Source organism: Octopus bimaculoides, chromosome 10, assembly GCF_046866305.1.
Source record: "Octopus bimaculoides isolate indiv1 chromosome 10, ASM4686630v1, whole genome shotgun sequence".
NCBI classification, from domain to species: Eukaryota; Metazoa; Mollusca; class Cephalopoda; order Octopoda; family Octopodidae; genus Octopus; species Octopus bimaculoides.
In genome coordinates this window covers 91,167,666-91,188,729 of record NC_142937.1, presented here as the reverse complement: position 1 = coordinate 91,188,729, position 21,064 = coordinate 91,167,666, and the positions used below count along the sequence as shown (strand labels likewise).

The 21,064-nt window shown below is 39.2% G+C and overlaps 2 protein-coding genes across 3 annotated transcripts in view; one reads left to right on the top strand and one right to left on the bottom strand.

Annotated features, from left to right (window-relative positions):
- Window positions 1-21,064, bottom strand: part of LOC106869395 (cerebral cavernous malformations protein 2 homolog) — a 32,022-nt gene that overhangs the window by 7,392 nt on the left and 3,566 nt on the right. Inside the window, exons 1-7 of one of the 2 annotated variants that reach the window (XM_089358999.1) lie at window positions 8,545-8,756; window positions 6,427-6,564; window positions 5,049-5,129; window positions 3,961-4,053; window positions 3,285-3,372; window positions 2,027-2,073; window positions 782-917 (exon numbers count right to left, since the gene is read on the bottom strand). In XM_089358999.1, the coding sequence (XP_089215125.1) occupies window positions 782-917; window positions 2,027-2,073; window positions 3,285-3,372; window positions 3,961-4,053; window positions 5,049-5,129; window positions 6,427-6,564; window positions 8,545-8,571 (610 nt within the window). In that variant the 5' untranslated portion in view covers window positions 8,572-8,756. Of the gene's footprint in view, window positions 1-781; window positions 918-2,026; window positions 2,074-3,284; window positions 3,373-3,960; window positions 4,054-5,048; window positions 5,130-6,426; window positions 6,565-8,544; window positions 8,757-21,064 lie in introns of those variants that run through there. The other variant, XM_089358998.1, reaches the window with a different exon arrangement.
- Window positions 13,796-21,064, top strand: part of LOC106869417 (DGAT1/2-independent enzyme synthesizing storage lipids) — a 30,552-nt gene continuing 23,283 nt past the window's right edge. Inside the window, exon 1 of the mRNA XM_014915148.3 lies at window positions 13,796-14,890. The gene's annotated coding sequence lies outside the window, so the exon portion shown is untranslated. The remainder of the gene's footprint in view (window positions 14,891-21,064) is intronic.

The following is a 21,064-nucleotide window of genomic DNA, read 5'->3' as shown; positions in this document are numbered from 1 at the left end:
GCGCCACCTTTAGTCAAGCAAATCGACCACAGAACTTATTCTTTGGAAGCCTAGTACTTATTTTTTCAGTCTCTTTTGCCGAACTGCTAAGTTACGGGGACGTAAACACACCAGCATTGGTTGGGGTGGTGGGGAGTCAAACGCACACGCACACATCAACATGTACACACCCATATATATATATATATATATATATATATATATATATATACGACAGGCTTCTTTCAGTTTCCGTCTACCAAATCTACTCACAAGGCTTTGGTCAGCCCGAGGCTATCATAGGAGACACTTGGACAAGGTGCCACAAAGTGGGACTGAACCTGGAACCATGTGGTTGGTAAGCAAGCTACTTACCACACAGCCATCCTGCACTTATATATATAAGATAGCATATATATATATAAAAACATAGAGGTGCAATGGCCCAGTGGTTAGGGCAGCAGACTCGCAGTTTCAATCCCCAGACCAGGTGTTGTGAGTGTTTATTCAGCGAAAACACCTAAAGCTCCACGAGGCTCCAGCAGAGAGTGGTGGCGAACCCTGTTGTACTCTTTCACCACAACTTTCTCTCACTCTTTCTTCCTGTTTCTGTTGTGCCTGTATTTCAAAGAATCAGCCTCAGATGCAGAGAAAGAGATGAGAGAAAGATAGTGAAGATGTAACATTTTTGCTACAATACTAACCTCACCAATCTCAGTTGACCTGCAATGGCCATAAGCACCATCTCCTGCGACCTGCTTATAAAGGAGAAAAATTATAGAAATAACTTCCACAGACTTACCACTCTGTGTGTTTGAAGAAGGCACTGATGTTCCGAAAGCACCATTTAAGTTGATGTTGATGAACTGAATGGCTACATCGGCATAAACAAGCTGGAAACATTGGTCGACCAACGCACAAATTTCTTCAGCTTGCATCTTCAATGAACAATTAGAAAATTTTTTAAATATATTAAAAATGAAGGAAAATTAATTACCAAACTATACTTGTGTACAGAATAGTTGACTAGGCATAAATACCTTAGATAAATCACACCATACAATTACCCAGGTAGAGTACCTCAGACTATGTATGATGCAAAACATTTTTCCCCCAGGGTGCCATGACTATCAAGGACAATCACGCCTTGCATTTGTAAGATTTGAGGGTTAATAGACTGTGAGGTGTCATTCTTCAGCAGACCCAACTCATTTTCAGGGTCAGGGGCCAAGTAAAAAACAAATTGTATTTCCAATGGTCACAGTGCACCACCTGCTCCAAGAATTGAACCCATGATCCTCCAGTGATAAATGCAACATGCTAACCACTCAACCACAAACCATCAGTTCTCAACCTGAGGTCTGCAAAGTTAGTACTGGGGGTCTGTGAACTATATTCAAAATTTCATGTATATATATATATACACATACACACATATATATACATATACATATATCATCATCATCATTTAACGTCCGCTTTCCATGCTAGCATGGGTTGGACGATTTGACTGAGGACTGGCAAACCAGGAGGCGACACCAGGTTCCAATCTGATTTGGCAGAGTTTCTACAGCTGGATGCCCTTCCTAATGCCAACCACTCCGAGAGTGTAGTGGATGCTTTTACGTGCCACCGATACGAGGGCCAGTCAGGCGGTACTCAGTCAAATCGTCCAACCCATACTAGCATGGAAAGCGGACATTAAACGATGAACGATGTTGTTGTTGTTCAGGTCACTGCTTGGAATCAAACTCGGAATCTTGGGGTTAGTAGCCCATGCTCTTAACCACTACGCTATATGCCCATATACTGTTTTATTTCTACAGGATTAACTAAGCTGAGCTGATATAACAGAGACAATTTATGACATCTAATTTAAGATGGAATGTTTGCCTTTGCTCTGTAGTGCCGTTTCCTAGGAATTGGTAAATACATGGTCACAGCTCTTCCAATTGGTCTGTTTCTCTTTTATTTCTAATCTCAAATTGATGTCTATAGTGTTTGCTATCACTACATTGGAAATCTTAGCAATGAATTCATAATTTACCTTGTCTTCAACATAAAGTACGGCCAAGTTACATTTCTCTGGAACTCCTGTTAACAAATGAACGAGAGATGAAATTAATAACATGAATGAATGAGTAGAAAATAAGAAGGAAAAGCAGGAGTACTAAGGAAGTGTTAATTATACTAGGGAGGTAGGGAGTATATGAACTCATGACGGAGTTAATAACGTAACAGACAACAAAGGAGAGTAAAGATTGTTTGCCAACATAACATGGCAGTCCTGGTTTAGGACGAACGTTGCTGTAATTTAGCCCCAGGAGACATCATCTCCAGCTGGCTATACGACATGAATTGTGTCCTTATATTTTCGAATAAGGGAATCTAGCACCCCAACTCAGTCGTATAGCCAGCTGGAGATGATGTCTCCTGGGGCTAAATTACAGCAACATTCGTCCTAAACCAGGACTGCCATTTTATGTTGGCCAACAATCTTTACTCCAAAGTACTGTTACTCTTTACTCTTTTACTTGTTTGTCATTTGACTGCGGCCATGCTGGAGCACTGCTTTTAGTCGAGCAAATCTACCCCAGGAATTATTCTTTGGAAGCCTTGTACTTATTCTATTAGTCTCTTTTACCGAACCGCTAAGTTACGGGACGTGAACACACGATGTCAAGTGATGTTGGGGGGACAAACACAGACACACAAACATATACACATACACACACACACACACACATATATATATATATATATATACACACACACATACATATATACAACAGGCTTCTTTCAGTTTCCGTCAACCAAATCCACTCACAAGGCTTTGGTCGGACTGAGGCTATAGTAGAAGACACTTGCCCAAGGTACCACACAGTGGGAATGAACCCAGAACCATGTGGTTGGTAAGCAAGCTACTTACCACACAGCCACTCCTGTGCCTATGTTGCTGAATATCTCTCGTTGTGAGATTTACAAATAGTAATTTTCTAATTTATAGATCAGTGATTAGTTGTCACTCTGAAAACTATATATTTCGAGCGGGAATTTGGCAGCGCCACCTGTAGCCAAACAATTATTCTGTGCTGATGAAGGGAAATAACCCATAAATCGCGATACACAGATATTGTTTTGAGCTGAGTGGGGGTGCTAGATTCCCTTTTTCGAAAATATAAGGACACAGATCGTGTCGTATAGCCACCATTACCACCAGCACCACCACCATTCTGCTAGGTCACTGCCTTGATGATGATGATGATGATGATGATGGTTTCCTGTATAACACTGTTAGTACTTGCCGTATTTAATCGGTAGAATGTAGTCGTTGTCGTCTTTGATGTAACACACTGCTGCTATCTCATGGATGCAGATACGAAGTAGCAACTCCTGTGGGAGAGATGTAACATAGTCATTAGGGAGCTGGTGTGTTGTCAGTTTTGATAAGGATGATAAGGGTGGGCGGGGGGGGGGTGGAGATTCGGAGGAAGGTGGGGGAGGTGTAGAGGAAGATGTAATATGAAGGAAGGTGAGGAAGGTGGGATGGTGTTGGGAAAGGTGAGGGGGTCGAGCAGAAGGTTGGGAAATGTAAGGAAAGAGTGACCAGTTTGGTGACAGAGTGGTCTGAGATGGCACACATCCACGTTGGTCAGGTACTTCTCTCTCTCTCCCCTTTTTGATTTTGTGTAGGAGTGAAGGAGAGAAAGAGGAGAGTAGTAGTGGTAGGAGATGAAGGAGAGGGAGGGAGAAAGTGAGAGAATATGACCTGAGGGGTAGGACAGTGATGAAAAAGAGAAAAGCAGAGGACTGAGAGAGAGAGAGACAGACTGACAGACAGAGACAGACAGACAGACAGAGACAGACAGACAGACAGAGACAGACTGACAGACAGAGACAGACAGACAGACAGACTGGGAGAGACAGTAAATATGTCGGCAGTATCATCATGTGCTACAGAAGAAATAGTTGTCTGCTTACATCTTTGCAGGTCAGTTTTATGTTGTGGACATTGAGTGTGAAGCAAGTGCCATGCTCCTTATCCGTTGTCCGATGATGGACTCTGCCTTGTTTCTGGAAAATGTTGGAAGAACGTGAAAGTAACAGTGTAATGAAAGAACAAAAACATAAAACAAAAACATAAATAATGATGACGATGACGATGATGGTGGTGGTGGTGGACTCTCCCATCAAAGACATCGTATGAGCAAGTCTATAGTGGGGGGTGGATGCTCAAAGAGTGTTACCACTAGAATAAGAATAGCCTGGGCAAAGTTCAGAAAGCTTCTACCCCTACTGGTGACAAAGGGCCCCTTGCTCAGGGTGAAAGGTAGATTGTATGATGTATGTGTGCAAACTGCCATGCTTCATGGCAGTGAAACACACACATATATACGACGGGCTTCTCTCAGTTTCCGTCTACCAAATCCACTCACAAGGCTTTGGTCAGCCTGAGGCTATAGTAGAAGACACTTACCCAAGGTGCCACACAGTGGGACTGAACCTGGAACCATGTGGTTGGTAAGCAAGCTGCTTACCACACAGCCACTCCTGCGCCTATATACAACAACATGAAATTTTGATGAGCTGGATGCTCTTCCTAACGCCAACCACTCCAAGAGTGTAGTGGGTGCTTTTTAAGTATCACCAGCATGGGGCCCAGTCAGATGGCACTAGCATCGATCACGCTTGAATGATGCTTTTTACGTGTCAGTCGGGCGGCACAAGCATCAGCCATGACTACAATTTTGCTTGACTCAACAGGTCTTCTCAAGCAGAGCAGATTGCCTAACAATTGAAGGGTGCTTTTAAACAGGCCGGTTCAATATGCTATGCTTGAGAAGACCTGTTGAGTCAAGTGAAATCATAGTCATGGCTGATGCCAACTGCTAGAAATAACATCCAGATTACCTCGTATGACATTCCTATTATGTTAAAAGATGAACACACTAACATTTTATGATGCCTGAATCAATAGCTTTGTATTGTTTTATTCATGAAACAATTAAAAAATAGCAACAATCAGCATTAACAGCTGAAATAGCAACAGTGAACATTTAATAGCTTACCTTGCCTTCATCAATAATGCGTAATACATCTGTTCTGTTTGTGACATCATCAATCTGCACATCTGGAATCACTCCAGCAAACTGTAGAAAGTGAAAGTAAAGTGAGTTGGATGAAAATCCAGGCAATCGTCATCTTCTGACCACAGATGATGCTGCAATATTCACACGGCAAACCATGCAAATAGCATCAGGCATTTTATTCACATGATCTACTTCAATTTCTTTTTTATTTGTTTGATTTGGTGGAAAGTAATGTGTGTCCCACGGTTTTTTATTGGCCCCTAGGACTGGTGACATTGAGGCCATTAGGACTCCCTCTTTGAGCAGTTCCAATTCAACAATGGAGTAATAATATGTGCAGGGAGGGAATTCCAGAGGATGAATATTATGAGAATAAGGCAGCACTGAGCATAATGGTTAGTTTGGGGCTTGGTAGACGGACAAAATATGGGTGATGAAAGGAGACATGCAAAGTGGAAGGATCTGGATAAGTGGAGGTGGCACGGGGTCAGTCAGCTCCAAGGAGCAGTGGCCATTGCAGTTACAGAAGTAAAAGTAGAGAGAGAAGACAATTCATCTGTGGAGCAGAAGCTGGAGTATGTCTTATTTCTTTACTGCCCACAAGGGGCTACACATAGAGGGGACAAACAAGGGCAGACAAACGGATTAAGTCGATTAGATCAACCCCAGTGCGTAACTGGCACTTAATTTATCAACCTCGAAAGGATGAAAGGCAAAGTCGACCTCGGCAGAATTTGAACTCAGAATGTAAAGACAGACGAAATACCGCTAAGCATTTCACCCGGCGTGCTAATGTTTCTGCCAGCTCGCCGCCTTGTATGTCTGGAGCATGTCTGTGAGTTTAATAGGCTTTCTTTGACTGTGGTCCAAGACATATGAATGTAAGGAATAGCAAGCATTATCTCAGATACAGGAGGAGAATTCCACTGTGGGATTCACCTGAGCTTCGTTGTAGTATATTAGAGAGGAATGACAAGAAGTATCATCTGCAAAGCAATTAGCATTATCAGGTGGTCATGTAGCTTGTTTACAGCAAGAAACCTGTTCAGTCCTGACCCTTCCTTTCATACTTAAACCTCACATCCATTAGCATAAAGCTGCCTTCCTCTCTACTGTAGCCTCACTCAGTTAAAGTGAGTGAACTGCAGAGACTGGTGGGAAAAATCTTCAAGGTGAAGAGCCAGGAACCATGTGGTTGGTAAGCAAACTACTTACCACACAGCTACTCCTGTGTTAACTTCAAACATGAAACCCAAATGCCAGATTTAGTTCACAGAGAGCTGAATTCTTGATCCCTACTGGTGATGGTGGTATTCATTATGTTCTATAGACAAGATAAAATGTACATTCAACTTACACGAACTTTCTTCTCCACATAGTTTTCCAATAATGTCTGAGGGTTGACGCTATAGTCAGGCTGTGACATGTGCTTGGCACCTTCCCTAGAATCAAGCCTGTCATACATATCTGAATCACGAGAACTTCGATAAGGGTTCTGAAACAGTAAAAGACAATATTAAAATGGTACAACGGAATGGTTTTATAGAAACAGTAAGACATTTTTCCAGTCAAAAAGTAAGAAAAAGCCTCTGTATGGCCGTTCAACCTGCTAGAAATAACAACCAAATTTCTTAGAAATTTCTTGTAAAAATAAGTGTACACTGAATAACGTAGTCCTAGATACACTATTTTCTTAGGGAAAGGCGGGATGTTCCCAGCTGGAGCATCTTTGATCATCAGTCAGCTGGATTAGAGCTGACATGGAACTAAACAACACTTCTGATACAGTCAAAAGATCACAGAATTATAACAGATGAAAAATAAGAATGTGTGATGTTCATGCTTCCCTTCAGGAGGCTGCTTTTGAGCAAAATGAAAATGCTGCTAACAGAAGCATTTAACTAAATTCTCCCAAAGTAAACTTCTGACACTCATTGTATTGTCCACTGCTCAACTCCTATGTCCAGCATACACCCTGCTTTTATTGATGATATACATACCAGTAATGTATCTGGGTTGGCCAAATGGGCTATATAGTTCCTAACCACATGGCCTTTCTGCTTAATTACGATTCCTGACAAAACCACTGAATTTTGAGGGAGGATAAAAATTACTGCCAGAGCAGCTGTCTGGCTTCCGTGCTAGTGGCCTGTAAATAGCCCCATTTGAGCGTGATCGTTACCAGCGTCGCCTTACTGGCACTTGTGCTGGTGGCACGTTAGAAAATTATTCGAGCGAGGTCGTTGCCAGTGCCGCTGAACTGGCTCTCGTGCAGGTGGCACATTAAAAAACACCATTTTGAGCGTGGCCGTTGCCAGTACCGTGTGACTTGGCCCTCGTGCCAGTGGCACGTAAAAGCACCCACTACACTCTCGGAGTGGTTGGCGTTAGGAAGGGCATCCAGCTGTAGAAACTCTGCCAGATCACAAAATCCAGGCCTTGTACCTATACTAGAAAAGATTATTATTATTATTATTATTATTTAAAATAGTCTGATTCAGCCCCTTTTGCAGGCTCCTTACGGAAACCTACGAAAAGGACCTAATGGGACAGTTTTGAATAACAACATAACTCCCACTAAATATATATAAAGTTTTCTTTCGAAAACTTGCGCAAATCGGGCAACAAAAACAAAATGGAGTTTGTTATTGTGTGTCTGTCTGTTTACGTTTGGTATTTACAAATGTGTATCTGGTTTATTGTTTCGTAATAAGGCGTGGTTCTTTTCGTTCAGGCAAATACGTATAAAGTAGGAAAGAAGAAAACTAGGACAACAACGATGATAATAATATACATAACAACTATAGGCCTAAACACTAGTATAATGTAGTCCTAACAAGATGACCATGGACAGCAAAACCTTTCATCTGTTGGATGAAGTTTACCTGATCTACAGCTAAAAAACTATATCCTACATAACAAGCTAGAAATAGCAACCAAATCTACACCTCTCCCTTCTTTAAAAGGAAATAGATAATGGATAATGTAACCCTAGATGTTCGCAGTCTGAATAAAAACCTGGTAGGTCAAGGCCGGAAGGTCTTGGATTATAAGCCTACACGATCAGTTAGTTGATAGCTGAACAGTTGTTTTTATTTTTGTCGTTTTTTTTTTCAGGCGGACTAGGCATAAACTTTACTACTCTATGCACAATAAAAATAACCAACACATAAACATACACAACGGGGAAATAAAAAAGCTCTGTGATCGATTCAACTGCTAGAAATGGCAGCTAAATCTCTACCAAATAACGCACTACCATCTTAAAAGTGGTAGCTTACATTAGATAATGTTGTTTTAAGATGATGAAGGCTGGAATGCCTTTAACAATGGGTATACTTCAACAAGAGTAACGTGAGGCCAAACAACTATAAATATTTAAAAAACAGGAAAAGAGAAAGAAAGCGAGAAAGAGAGAGAGAGAGGTGAATGGGAAAGTTTGCGAATTCACAAGTTTATATAAGGAAATATGTACCGTTTTATCGCTATTTTCTTCTTCCATCAGATAATATAGGCCATAATTTGGAATGATATCATCAAACTCTGCTATACAACTACTACTGCAGCACAATTCCTCCAACTTGGCCGTCACAGATTATTTAACGCTTCCAAACGAAAACAACTTCCAAACTTTCCCAAACTTTCAACCAAGTTGTAAAACAATTGCGAGTTACTTCCCCTTTGCTTAGCTATTGACGGAAGTAACTGACTTGAGGAACACACTGCTTCAGACACAGGTTGTTGACAAATGCGTCACAGTTAAATTCATTGATTGATTCATTCATTCATTCATCTGTATACCCGTATTTGATGGCATAAAAGACCCACAGACATATCAGATGCACACGAATACACGAATTTCAGCGGCACATATTCAGGAAAAGGTTTTCGTGCATTCAAATTTATGGGAGGCCCAAATTCTGATATAAGACTAGGGTTGATGTTTTTGTTTGTACACATTTTTTTGGAAAGGAGTATATCTTATATGCCATCAAATACGATATATATTTTGTAAAGTTAATCAAGTGGAAATGCTACAGTATTAGTTAATGGAGTCCCTCTATGGTGAAGGCGCGTGGCCTTGTGGTTAGGGGTGTTTCATTCACGATCACTAGCTCGTGGGTTCCTTCACCAGGCAGCCGTTGTATTCTTGAAAAAAAAAAAAAAAAAAAAGACTATTTCACGTTGCCCTGCAAGTGGGAGAATGGCAGAATCGTTGGTGCGCAGAGATATTTTACTGCAAATCTTCCGGCTCTCTCTATTCCGAGTTCAAATTCCACTAGTTCTGGAGAAGGCAACGAAAACCACTCCAGAATTCATCCTAAATCTAGTCTTTGTAGCCGAAGTTGCAGTAATCTGCTTAACGGTGGTAGAGTAGAGTGCAGAACTTTCCAGTTCGCATAGGGAAGTTTCACATGCACAGGGCCTGCCCTAGATTAGTCTAGCGGTGGTACCTATAAGAACAAGCAGCCACATTTTGGCATATTTATCGTTTGGTACTCTCACGCCGCCCAAGCTTAGTTTTTTCACAACTTTCTGGAAAATGCATATTTCTTAATAAAAAAAATTGCAGAGATATGATTTTGAGGGCGAAGAGAACGATTATGTTAATACTATTTAAACAAAATTTTCGAATCCCTTTTTCCTGTCACTAGATTCTATTTCTTGATGATTCTCTTTAAAACGCATATTTTTTTTCATGACATTTTGCAGAAATACGTTTTCGAGGGTGTGGATTACATAATGAAACGATTCACAATATTGCAGTGCACCACACAATTTAATTATTGATATCAATTACAATTTCCAGTATGTCAATTATGGTGAACGCTCATTTTATTACCAGTGGAATGAGTATATAATCGATTGAACGATTGATTAATCATTTAATCTGTCAATGTCCTTTCGTGACAGTCTGTGATCTTACCAATGACTATATGTTCCTCAAGAACATGTTTTTCTTCAGCACTTACTGTATGTTTACTGTTTGTGCCGATGAGAATGCTTGAGAAACACAATCATTGATAAGGTCACGGGCTGTAAATAAAGGACTTTGATTGACTTGATTAATCAATTGATCGATTACCTAATTGATTAATAATAGATTGAAGTGAAACATAACCAGTGCATGTGCTTTATTGACAGTTAGACCCTCTCAAAAGAGAATGTTTGTCATCACTAGGTTTATTTTGAAGCTTCTCAATTTTAGGCTCTTTTACACGTTTGAAATGTCTTGTGGGAACCAGGTACTCAGAATACAGGTGTTGCTACGAATATCTGCTCCTAACCTCTTCTATTATGACCTAGATAACTATAATAAACAAGAGAGCCTCTTCTGGACGCATCTCTGTTTAAGGCTTGCAAGGCTTCCACAAGCCATTCAAGTGTTTCTGTTATTTTTTTTTTGACCACCTGACTACAGAGTGTGGTGCCCTGCCAAAGGTTTTCTTTTGGTTAATGAATGTTTTGGTATTGTGGTTTACTCTTATCTAAGAACTCATGTAGCTGTCTTACTATAAATAGAACCTCATTGATTCGCCAACACGGCACAATTCTAAACTGTATTTCTTCCAATCTAATTAGTTGTGTTGAAACCCTGACAACCCACATCTGTCCCTAGTTAATACTGGGCATTATGGGTATCGGTGTAGCACAGCAACTAATTTTTTTGTTTGTTTTTTTCATGTCATATGTGACTCAAGATTTTAGCTTGGTTTTATTGGCTGAGTGCCCTTCATATCACCAACCAGTTTACAGCCTAGACTTGTTACATTTTGCCATTTCACCAGCACCAGGGAGACTACCTGCCAGGACTGAAAATATTCCAGCGATACAATATCAGAATTTATTTTAAGTTTCTTATTCGGAGAGCAGATGGGTTTTCTTTCCTGCCATTTTCTCAGTTCACGTAAACCTCGAAGATCTTTATTATTTACTTCTCTTTTAGTAATGTTGCTGCCACCCTGTTTTGCTATGTCTATAGCTTTCCTGTGTATGTATGTACGTATGTATGTATGTATGTATGTATGTACGTATGTATGTACGTATGTATGTATGTATGTATGTGTTTTTTTTTCAAGGGATTAAGATATGTTGGGATTAAGTTGTAAATGTATCTTCTACCGAGATAAATATCCGACGATACATTAAATATCATCCTAATATTTTGATATTTTCTGCACTTTAGTTTTCTAATCTATAACCTTATCAACAGGTTTTCTTAAACTAGGTCGACAATATGTAGGTTATTTCAAATTTCTTTTATCTTATACAGTTCTATATTTAAGAGATGAGGAATTATTTACATTATTTACATTTGACGGATATTTGTCCTCATCTTTTTTGTTGTTAACACAACGTTTCGGCTGATATACCCTCCAGCCTTCGTCATGTGTCTTGCGGAAATTTCGAACCTGGGTTCTCATTCCTAACGATGTTACTATTATTATATTATTATTATTATTACTATTATTAATCAGGTCGCTGCCGTGAATCGAACTCGGAACCTTGGGGTTAGTAGCCCGCGCTCTTAACCACTACGCCATATGGGGTGAATTTTAAGGCTTATAAATCTATTATTTTTCTATCCTTCCTCAATACCGGTTCCCATATGCTATTCATATCTGCACTCGGTCTGCTTAGGAGGTTGTTGTGTCCTAGCATATGTGCTGCTTCTTTTAGTTTTCGTATTTTCCAGTGTTGTTCCCTGTCTATTATTTTAACTTCATCCCACAGGGGGAGGTGGTTTCCATTTTTCCATACCTGATCAGCTATACCCGATTTATCAATATCTCCTCGTGTCACAGCTTTGCGATGTTCTTCTACCCTTATTTTGAGGGGGCGACATGCTTCGCCTTTGTATAACCTACCACAGCTGCATGGGATGGAGTACACGCAGTTTTTGGTCATATTCTCTTCTGTTGGTGGTTTTACCCGAAGGAGATATTTGCGAAGTGTTGTATTGCTCTTGAATACTGCTCTGATGTCATATGGGCCGCATATCTTTTGTATCTTTTCGGAGAGGCCTTTCACATAGGGTAGACAGACTGTAGACAGTTTATTGGTTTCATTTATCTTATATATTTTTAACTTTTTTTTATCGACGTGGTTTCTAATTTTAACAACTTTCATACCAATGCATTTGAAACTCCGATACTCAACACTGCGCTTTAAAAGATTTATATTTAAAATCCTTAATGTTTTTGTATAAGGATCTCTTGTGAACTTCTATTTCAAATTCCAGGTTAATAGACTTGATGTGTGAAAATAAAACTAAATGAAATAAAAAGTAAAAAATGAAAAAAATTAGAACATCTTTCATCGTGGGACTACTGGATTAGATATGACCTTAGGCTAAACAGCAACAACAAACCTGAAAATTGCAAAAGTTAATTAGTTTATTAACTCGACCAAAATCTTAAATATTTTCTTCATTGAAACACAGGCAAAATATTTTATTAGAAATCTGAATACAAAAAAGTGAAATCAATAAAACTGAACCGTTACCAGAAAATGAAATAAAGGGTGGCACAATAGAAGAAGGATCCGTTGTTGATAATACGATAAGGGGTCGTTAGCGATGGTGATAGAGAAAACTGGGGCGATAACGTTTACCTCGGTTTTCTGAAATAGTAAAGACAGGTGTCTGGCGTATTGAATGGTTCCGAGTGAATTTCTTGTAACCCTTACAGCAACCATGGGCAAACAGGGGCCAGCAGGACGCTCTGAATGGCGCACTTAAGGAAATTTATTTTGTCTCATGCAGTCCGCTTTTTGAAAAAGGTCACCCATACATTATCAAATGTGTAATATCTAATTTGTGAGACCCAAATGTAGGAACAGAAGCCTTAGCTTGTTAGGATCATGGTTATTTAAATTTTGTGAAAATAATGCAATGGAAACGATAGAAGCTATATTTTTATGAGAAAATATAGTTTCTCCTTCAGTTATTTCTGTGAAGATTAAGTTTCCCAGATTGCAATGACGTGTTGCAAAATTTACTAAAAATAACGTATGAAAATCCACGTCTATATTTGAATATTTTCCAATCAACCTCCGTACTTTGCATCTTTTAACTGCTGGGATAGCTTGCGCATTTCAGTTTAATTCTTTTGCTCTTTACTTGTTTTAGTTATTGGATTGCGGCCATGCTGGGGTATCACCTTGGGATTTACTCGCACAAATAGACCTTCAACACTTACTTTTTTTTAGATCTTATTCAATCGGTTCCGTTTACCGAACCGTTGAGTTACGGGGATATAAACAAGATAAAACCAGTTGCCAAATGGTAGGGGAGGAAGCAACTTTGTGTGTGCGCATTTGATTTTGTATATCAATATCAATATATATATACATATACATACATACATATATATATATATATATATATATATATATATATATATATATTAATTGTCACATTATATATATGTATGTGTGTGTGTATTTGTGGATTTTTTTTGCACACACGCACACACACACACACATTAAAAATGGGGAAGGCCGGTTTATGGGGTTATCCTGAGTTTCCCATCTATAAGGGGTTTGGTCTTACGGTGTATTGTCGGATCTCAAACCTGTTGGCCTAAGAACTCTTTAAAATATTTTGAAGAGGTCTTGGGGTCTGACCAAAACCCTTATGGACGAAAAACCCAGGGTAACCCCATAAACTGGCCTCCCTCATTATAATATTAACTGCTCTACATCTTAGAGCGTGCTTCTTCTCTGGATTTGTTTTACTATAAACACGACGAACTTCTGTCAATTTGTGTCTACGACGTCCTTGGCGCTGTAGCAGAAGACACTTGCACAAAGTGCCACGCATTGTGACTGAATCGGAAACCATATGGTTGGGAAGCAAACTTCAAAGCCAAACAATCATGGACACAGCGCAATATCGGTTGGTCACAGCCAGAGAATACGTAGAAAGTTGACAGTTTGGTTAGCAATTACCTCAGACCACTCCCTATCAAGCTAGCCAGCTGTGACGCTGCACTCTACAACTTTCTCTCTTCGATTACTAAACGTAATTAAAAAAAACTTTTGTCATAGTTTAAGCGAAGAGATGGCGCTAGTAGTAATGTTTATTATGAGCAGGGGGAGTAACTCTCAATAGCCTAATGTTACTATGTATATTTCATAGTCATGCCTGATTCCCCGTATTACACAAGTTAGTAGATGTATACAGCAGTCTGTGGAGCATGATATTGTAAAGATTTACGGTTCCACACTCGTTACCTGCGGAGTTTAAGGATTCTTATAACTACCCACCGCATCATCAGTACATTCGCCACTGTTTTCATTGCGATCATCATAAACAAATACTAATAAGTAACACCACATCGCACCCTCACTCCCTACGTTAGCGTGTGTGTGTGTGTCTTTGTGTATATATATATATATATACATGTGTATATATATATGCCACTCACATATATACATAGACAGAGGTTGAACAGACGGAGCGTCTAAGTTATCAAACGAAAGCGGTGCACTAATGTATAAACATAAGGGATAGTAAAAATAATAATACAAAAAAAGCAAAACAAAACATAAACAGTAACTGGATATGAAGAGTGTAAAAGAAATGGAACAGAGAAACAAGGAAAAGAGAACGGAGGAATAAATAGAGCGAGCGTTTTATGTTAAGAGGGAAAAAAGAAAGCAAAAAACTGCAAGTTGAAGTTGTAAAAGAGTTTGGAAAGCAGCGATGTTCTTTTGATTTGCTATACATATATATATGTATATGTATATGTGTTTATGTGTACCGACCACATCTTGATTCGATATCTAAATATTTTACGTTCCCTTGTTCTATTCCAGTAAGTAAATTATCGTATTCTTTTTCTTCCTTTCTTTTTGTTTTTGTTCTTCATCATGTTTAATGATTCCTAAGTTTTTGATACCAAACGTAAACGAATAGGGACACCGAAGTTGTAATAATTTCAATGTATTCTAATTTATAACTCTGCTTTTGAACTGTCGCTGTTTTCTTTCTACACAGTTGTATGTCTGCAAGTGTACTTATTTGAACTGGAATCTTTCGCTCGTCTCACATTCTTTACTTCACAAGTCAACTCTGGGAAGTTCTACGTGGTCGCTTGAAACAGCTGCCAAATTTCCCTTACTATCGTTAAAAAAAAAGGTGAACCCATTAGATTACGTAGTCTAAGATATACAATGTCTTTAAAAAAACCAAAAAAAAAAAACCAAGAAAAATCCCGGGGGGTCCTACTGGAACGTTTGTGAGTCCGTCCTCTCCTGAGTCTCTACAGTAACAAAAGGCTACCGAACGGTCTACGATTAAATGACCATTAACCTCTTTGTCAGTCTGTCTGTCTCTCTGTGTATACACTATAAACATGTCCCCCCCTCCCTCCTGTGTAGATGACAAGTCGCTCGTCTCAGTTATACACACTCATATATTTTCATCCAAAGATTATCCTCTTTAAATCTCCGTATACATAATTCAAAAATGATGGTTTCTAAAATATGTAGGGTACTACTAAAGCAGCACTGTCCCGAACGCGCTAGCTAGTCGAGAGTGGTCGATCCTAACCCTAACCCTAAACATGTAGTCATTTACACACGCGGGTTAGGGATAGGGTTAGGGACAGGGACAGGGACAGGGTCAGGGCTAGGATCGACCACTCACGACTAGCTAGCGCGGACGCGCGACTGCGCGTTCGGGACTGTGCTGCTTTAGTAGTACCAATATGTAGAAAGTCACAGTTGTTTTTAATGGGTATAGACAGGGATCATGTCTGCACCCATATTTATTCTGATATCAAGTTCGCTTCGTAATCACCCTGTTCTGAGTTATTTCCCACCGTCAGTGTCTTAGGCAAGTATCTTTTCCCATAGATTCCATAGGATTGACTTGCACCTTGTAAACTCTGCAGTAGATTGTCATGTATAAATACAAATTGGTGGAAATCTGATAGTCTTGCAGGCAAGCCTACCAAATTACTGATGTTCCATCGTCATTAGTCAGAAATGTGATGAACCAAGGACTGACCAGTTAAAAAGTTGTAACCAATGACATTAGTTTCAGAACTTACTGAGATGAAACTAAATATCAAAAGAATTGTGTTTGTTGCTGCACCGATTTTCTCGGTAAAAATAATACACCAGTTCATTACTGGGAGGTGGGGTTATATCATCACCCTTACCCCCAGTCCATATCATCACCTTAACCCCCAGTCTATATCATTACCCTTACCCCCAGTCTATATCATCACCTATACCCCCAATAGCAGTCTTTAAATTTGTGGCATTTTATTTCTTTAAAATATTTAGTTACATCTCTTCATATTTGAGTTAAGATTCTGTCAACATGAGCGACTCCATGTGGACTAGATAAAAAAAGAACCAATCAAGAACCGGGGGTCATTATGATGAACCATCGCGACCCCCCCCCCCCCCCCCCATTCACCCATCTACCATGTCCTACAAATTTGGGTCCTGCTATCTGTTTAAGAAATTATTCACTTTACATTTTGAATTCAAATCCTATTGACTTTCATCCTTCTGGGGTTGATACAGCAGAATGAGTTGAGCATTTGATAAACTATGCTTTTCTACTCTAAGCACAAGACCCGAAATTTTTGGGGAGGTGTGCTTGTACTGCAGATTTCCACTTGTACTTCAAGACAAAAATTCACACAAGTCTCGGCTTGTACAGCAAATTACATGTATAATGGGGAGCTCATACTGTGAGGTTCTACTGTTTATATATATATATATATATATATATATATATATATACATATATACCAGTGTCAGCTCATTAAATAAGATTAGTGGGGGTGCTGCTTCAGAAAATTTTTAGCTGTTGTTTTAATATTGTGTAAAAGGAAACAAACTTATAAAAAGAAAATTTATACATAAACTTGATCAGTTCATGTTTTAGCCACTGCTGGGTAGTGTGTTCAATTTGTTCACTGAACACTGCTAGGGCCTCCAATGCTGGACAGGTTACGGGATAGAGGTCAGGTTAATATGGATTACATCTTCCTAGTGGTCAATATGGGTTTGCATAGAGCCAACAACTTTATCTAGAAAAAAACAAGGTTATAGAAGCACTGATGACAAATCAATATCTGGGAAAGGAAGGCCTCACATGGTGCAGCAAACTCTGAAAGGAATTTGCAAGGCCAACTCTCCTGACCACCAGGAGACAGCCAAGAGTCAAGAACACTGGAGAAAAATCATCAATGGCCCGTATTCCATGGGGATTGAAGGGCTGAAGTTTGTAAACTATTTCCCTATTCTCCAAATAACAATAAAGATCTAGGTGTACAACACTAGGATGAGGCACTCATCAGGGGGGGGGGGGGGAGTTAAAATACACCACACAGCCTCTTTGCTGCTGATGTAATGACTTCTCTTAAATGCTGATATCTCATCAGGTTTCGTTCCCTTATACTGCAGCCAAATGCAGCCTGGTCACTTCTTTGATTGAAGCACCCATCAATGTGCTCAGTCAAATCTATAAAATATGTCCAGAAGTATATCAACAAAATTAAGGTGACGAGCTGACAGACTCATTAGCACGCCAGGCGAAATGCTTAGCGGTATTTCGTCTGCCATTACGTTCTGAGTTCAAATTCCGCTGAGGTCAACTTTGCCTTTCATCCTTTCAGGGTTGTTTAAATAAGTACCAGTTATGCACTGGGGTCGATGTAATCGACTTAATCCCTCTGTGTTTAACCCCCTGTGGGCAATGAAGAAGTATATCAACAGATGTAGAACTGGAGACTGTCCAAGGCACTGCCCACTGGTTGCCAATAACAGCTTTTCTCATTGCATGTTGGGAGATGTGGTGATGTCTCCATTATCTCACTTTCTTCTCGTATGTAAAGTACTTTCTCCTTGATCTGAGTTTCTTGAAGAGGTGGCTTTCGATAACTTCTTGTACAATTTCCTTTTCTTCACTTAAAGAGTGACAAGATTACCTGAGAGTCTGTGAACTAGTACTTTACCTTCAATTGGTACAGTATTTTTTCTTTTTTTTTTTACCCCCTTAGGATTTAGTATCTCCTCACTGACGATATGTTCTACATGAGTTGTTTGAATCTTATTCATAAGCCAGAACAAACAGTGAATGTGTGTTAGTCTATGAAGATATAACTCCTGCAATCAGCCAAATCCGTACCTTTTGTCATGAGATCTATAAATCAAATAACATTCTGGAGTAATGTCCTGGCATTGAGACCATGTTTGGTTCGTGTGTGATAGACTGGAAGATTATTATGTCATTTGAAAATAGGTGGAGCATTGTGTGTGACATCTGGCTCTAGAAAACTGCTCTAATATATTCATCTGACCAATGCAAACATGAAAACGTCAATGTTAAAATGATGACGGTATGTGTGCCTGTATGTATGTTTATGTGATGTATATATATATATATATATATATATATATATATATATATATGCATACACGCACACACACACACTTATGCATCATCATCGTCGTAGTCGTCGTTTAACGTCCGCTTTCCATGTTGGCATGGGTTGGATGGTTTGACTGAGGGCTGGCAATCCAGAAAGGCTGCACCAGGCTCCAATCTGATCTGGCAAAGTTTCTACGACTGGATGCCCTTCCTAACGCCAACCACTCTGAGAGTGTAGTGGGTGATTTTTACGTTCCTCTACATATGTATATACACACGCACATATCTTCATACATACATGCACGCACGCACACATACACATGGGACTGGACTCGAAAACGTTGTTGTGAAGCAAGTTTTTCAACGACACAAGCTCTACCGCATGACCTTGGAAGAGAGAAAGTGAGGTGAAAACAAAATACATTAATACACCTATTTATTCCTCTCGTAGTAAGCTTTCTACATTGTCAAAGTCACCTGCATCATCCTAATTACAACAACACCACTACAGTAACATGTTCATCTCCACCACCACCGCCGCCACCCTGATAATAATAATATCAGATCTTAATTGCAAGGATTAGCAGACACGTTCAATGTCGTATTAAGATGACATAATCACAGCAGCATTGAGGCTGTAATTCACCCTTTCAAGTTATGCAGACAAGAGTTATTTCCCTCGCCTACACCTTAGCTTCCATCTATTTTGCATAAATGCGTCAACGTGTCGAGTGTCAATTGAGACATTGTGAATATTGAAGAGTTAAACCTTAAACGATTCACTGCTCTGCTGTATATCAACACATCAGCTTGTCTGGAGACTAAAGTGTAGAATCTTAAACAAGGCTTTCGGCGAAGGTAAAGAATACGCACACCCGGTAAGGGTTAGGAGACGAAAGTAAAGAAGACGTGCACCCGGTGTTGTCGGTTTAGGGTTAAGGGTTAGGGTTAGGGTTTTTGTTACGCCGAAATCGGGTTGTGTACGTATTTTGGCGGAGGTAAAGACAATGGATCACACCCACTTTGGGATTTTTTTTTCTTTTTTACAGGAACCCACTATATCGAGTGCGGAGATTCCGAATTCGCAAAAAAAAAAAAAAAAAAAATCTGCATTTCAAAATTTTAATTCCCCCACCCACTAAATTTCTTAAATTTTCACTTTAAAAAAAAGTTGTTTAATTTGCGAAATACGCAGAAAAATACGGAGATTGTGATTCTGAAAAAAAAAAAAAATTCTATAAAATTTCAATTTAAAAAAATAAATCATCATCATCATCGTTTAACGTCCGCTTTCCATGCTAGCATGGGTTGGAAAATAAATAAAAATGAACACCCCCTCCCCTCTGCCCTATGACAAGAAGTGAAATTAAAGTGTTTTCGCTACTAATGTTTCACGCATGTATAGAATTATAAAATAGCAGATGCAAAAAGTATCTAAACAGAAAACCTGATATGCTAGAAACACGTTCTCAAATTTTTAATACGAATTACCAAAGAAAAAATTTCAAAATTTAAATCCGCCCCAACCTGAAACCTGACAAGCTAGAAACAACAGCCAAACCGAGGATCAACTTTCTAAATACAAATTACCAAAAGAAAAAAAAATTAATATTTTGTTGTGTGTGTGTGCAAAAAATCTAATTTTTACATACTTCTCTTAATTCCAAAACACCCTGACCACAACATGTTGGGTTATGTTTGTCATAAAACATTGGTAGAGAAAACACTTTAATTTCACTTCTTGTCGTAGGGTGGAGGTGGGGTGTTTGTATTATTTATTGATTTTATTGTAGAAAGAATTAAGGCCTGAAATTTTGGGGGAGGGGGCCAGTCGATTAGACTGACCAGTATGTAACTGGTACTTAATTTTTCGACCTTGGCAGAATTTGAACTCAGAACGTAAAGACAGACGAAATACCACTAAGCATTTCGCCTGGTGTGCTAATGTTTCTGCCAGCTCACCACCTTGAAGTGGATAATGTTGAAGTTAAAACTAAGGCAGCAAACTGGCAGAATCTTTAACACACCAGGTGAATTACTGCATTCTCAGATACTTAGGTTTTGGTTAGTATAGACCCAGGTTATGTCTAATTTAATAGCACCACCTGGTGTAGTCTTTTAGATTGTGATTCACACCTCAGTCCTATATGGGACACCATGGCCCACTCTAGCAAAGTTATTATTGTTGGAGACATATCCGAGTGTAGGAGGTTGGTCTACGATTTCTTAGGAGAAAATTGTCCAGAGAACTTTTGAATTTTATGAGATCCGTTTCCGTTTTGATGTATTTTGGTATGATATTAAAAAGAGCTGGACCAGTTGAAGTAAAGTAGTTGTTTCGTAATATTGTTATGTGTCCTGAGTTCGATTTTTGTAGTGGGTGGATAGCACGGGGGCCAAGTTTTGGGTGGATTTTAAAATTGATGCCAACATCATTTGTGCAATATTGATGGAATATTTATCCACATCACACAAATCCACTTTTATGCTCTGAGTTCAAATTCTACTGAGATTGACTTTGCTTTTCATCCTTTCAGGTTTGATAAAATAAATACCAGTTAAGCACTGGGGTCAATGTAATCAATGTACCCGCCTC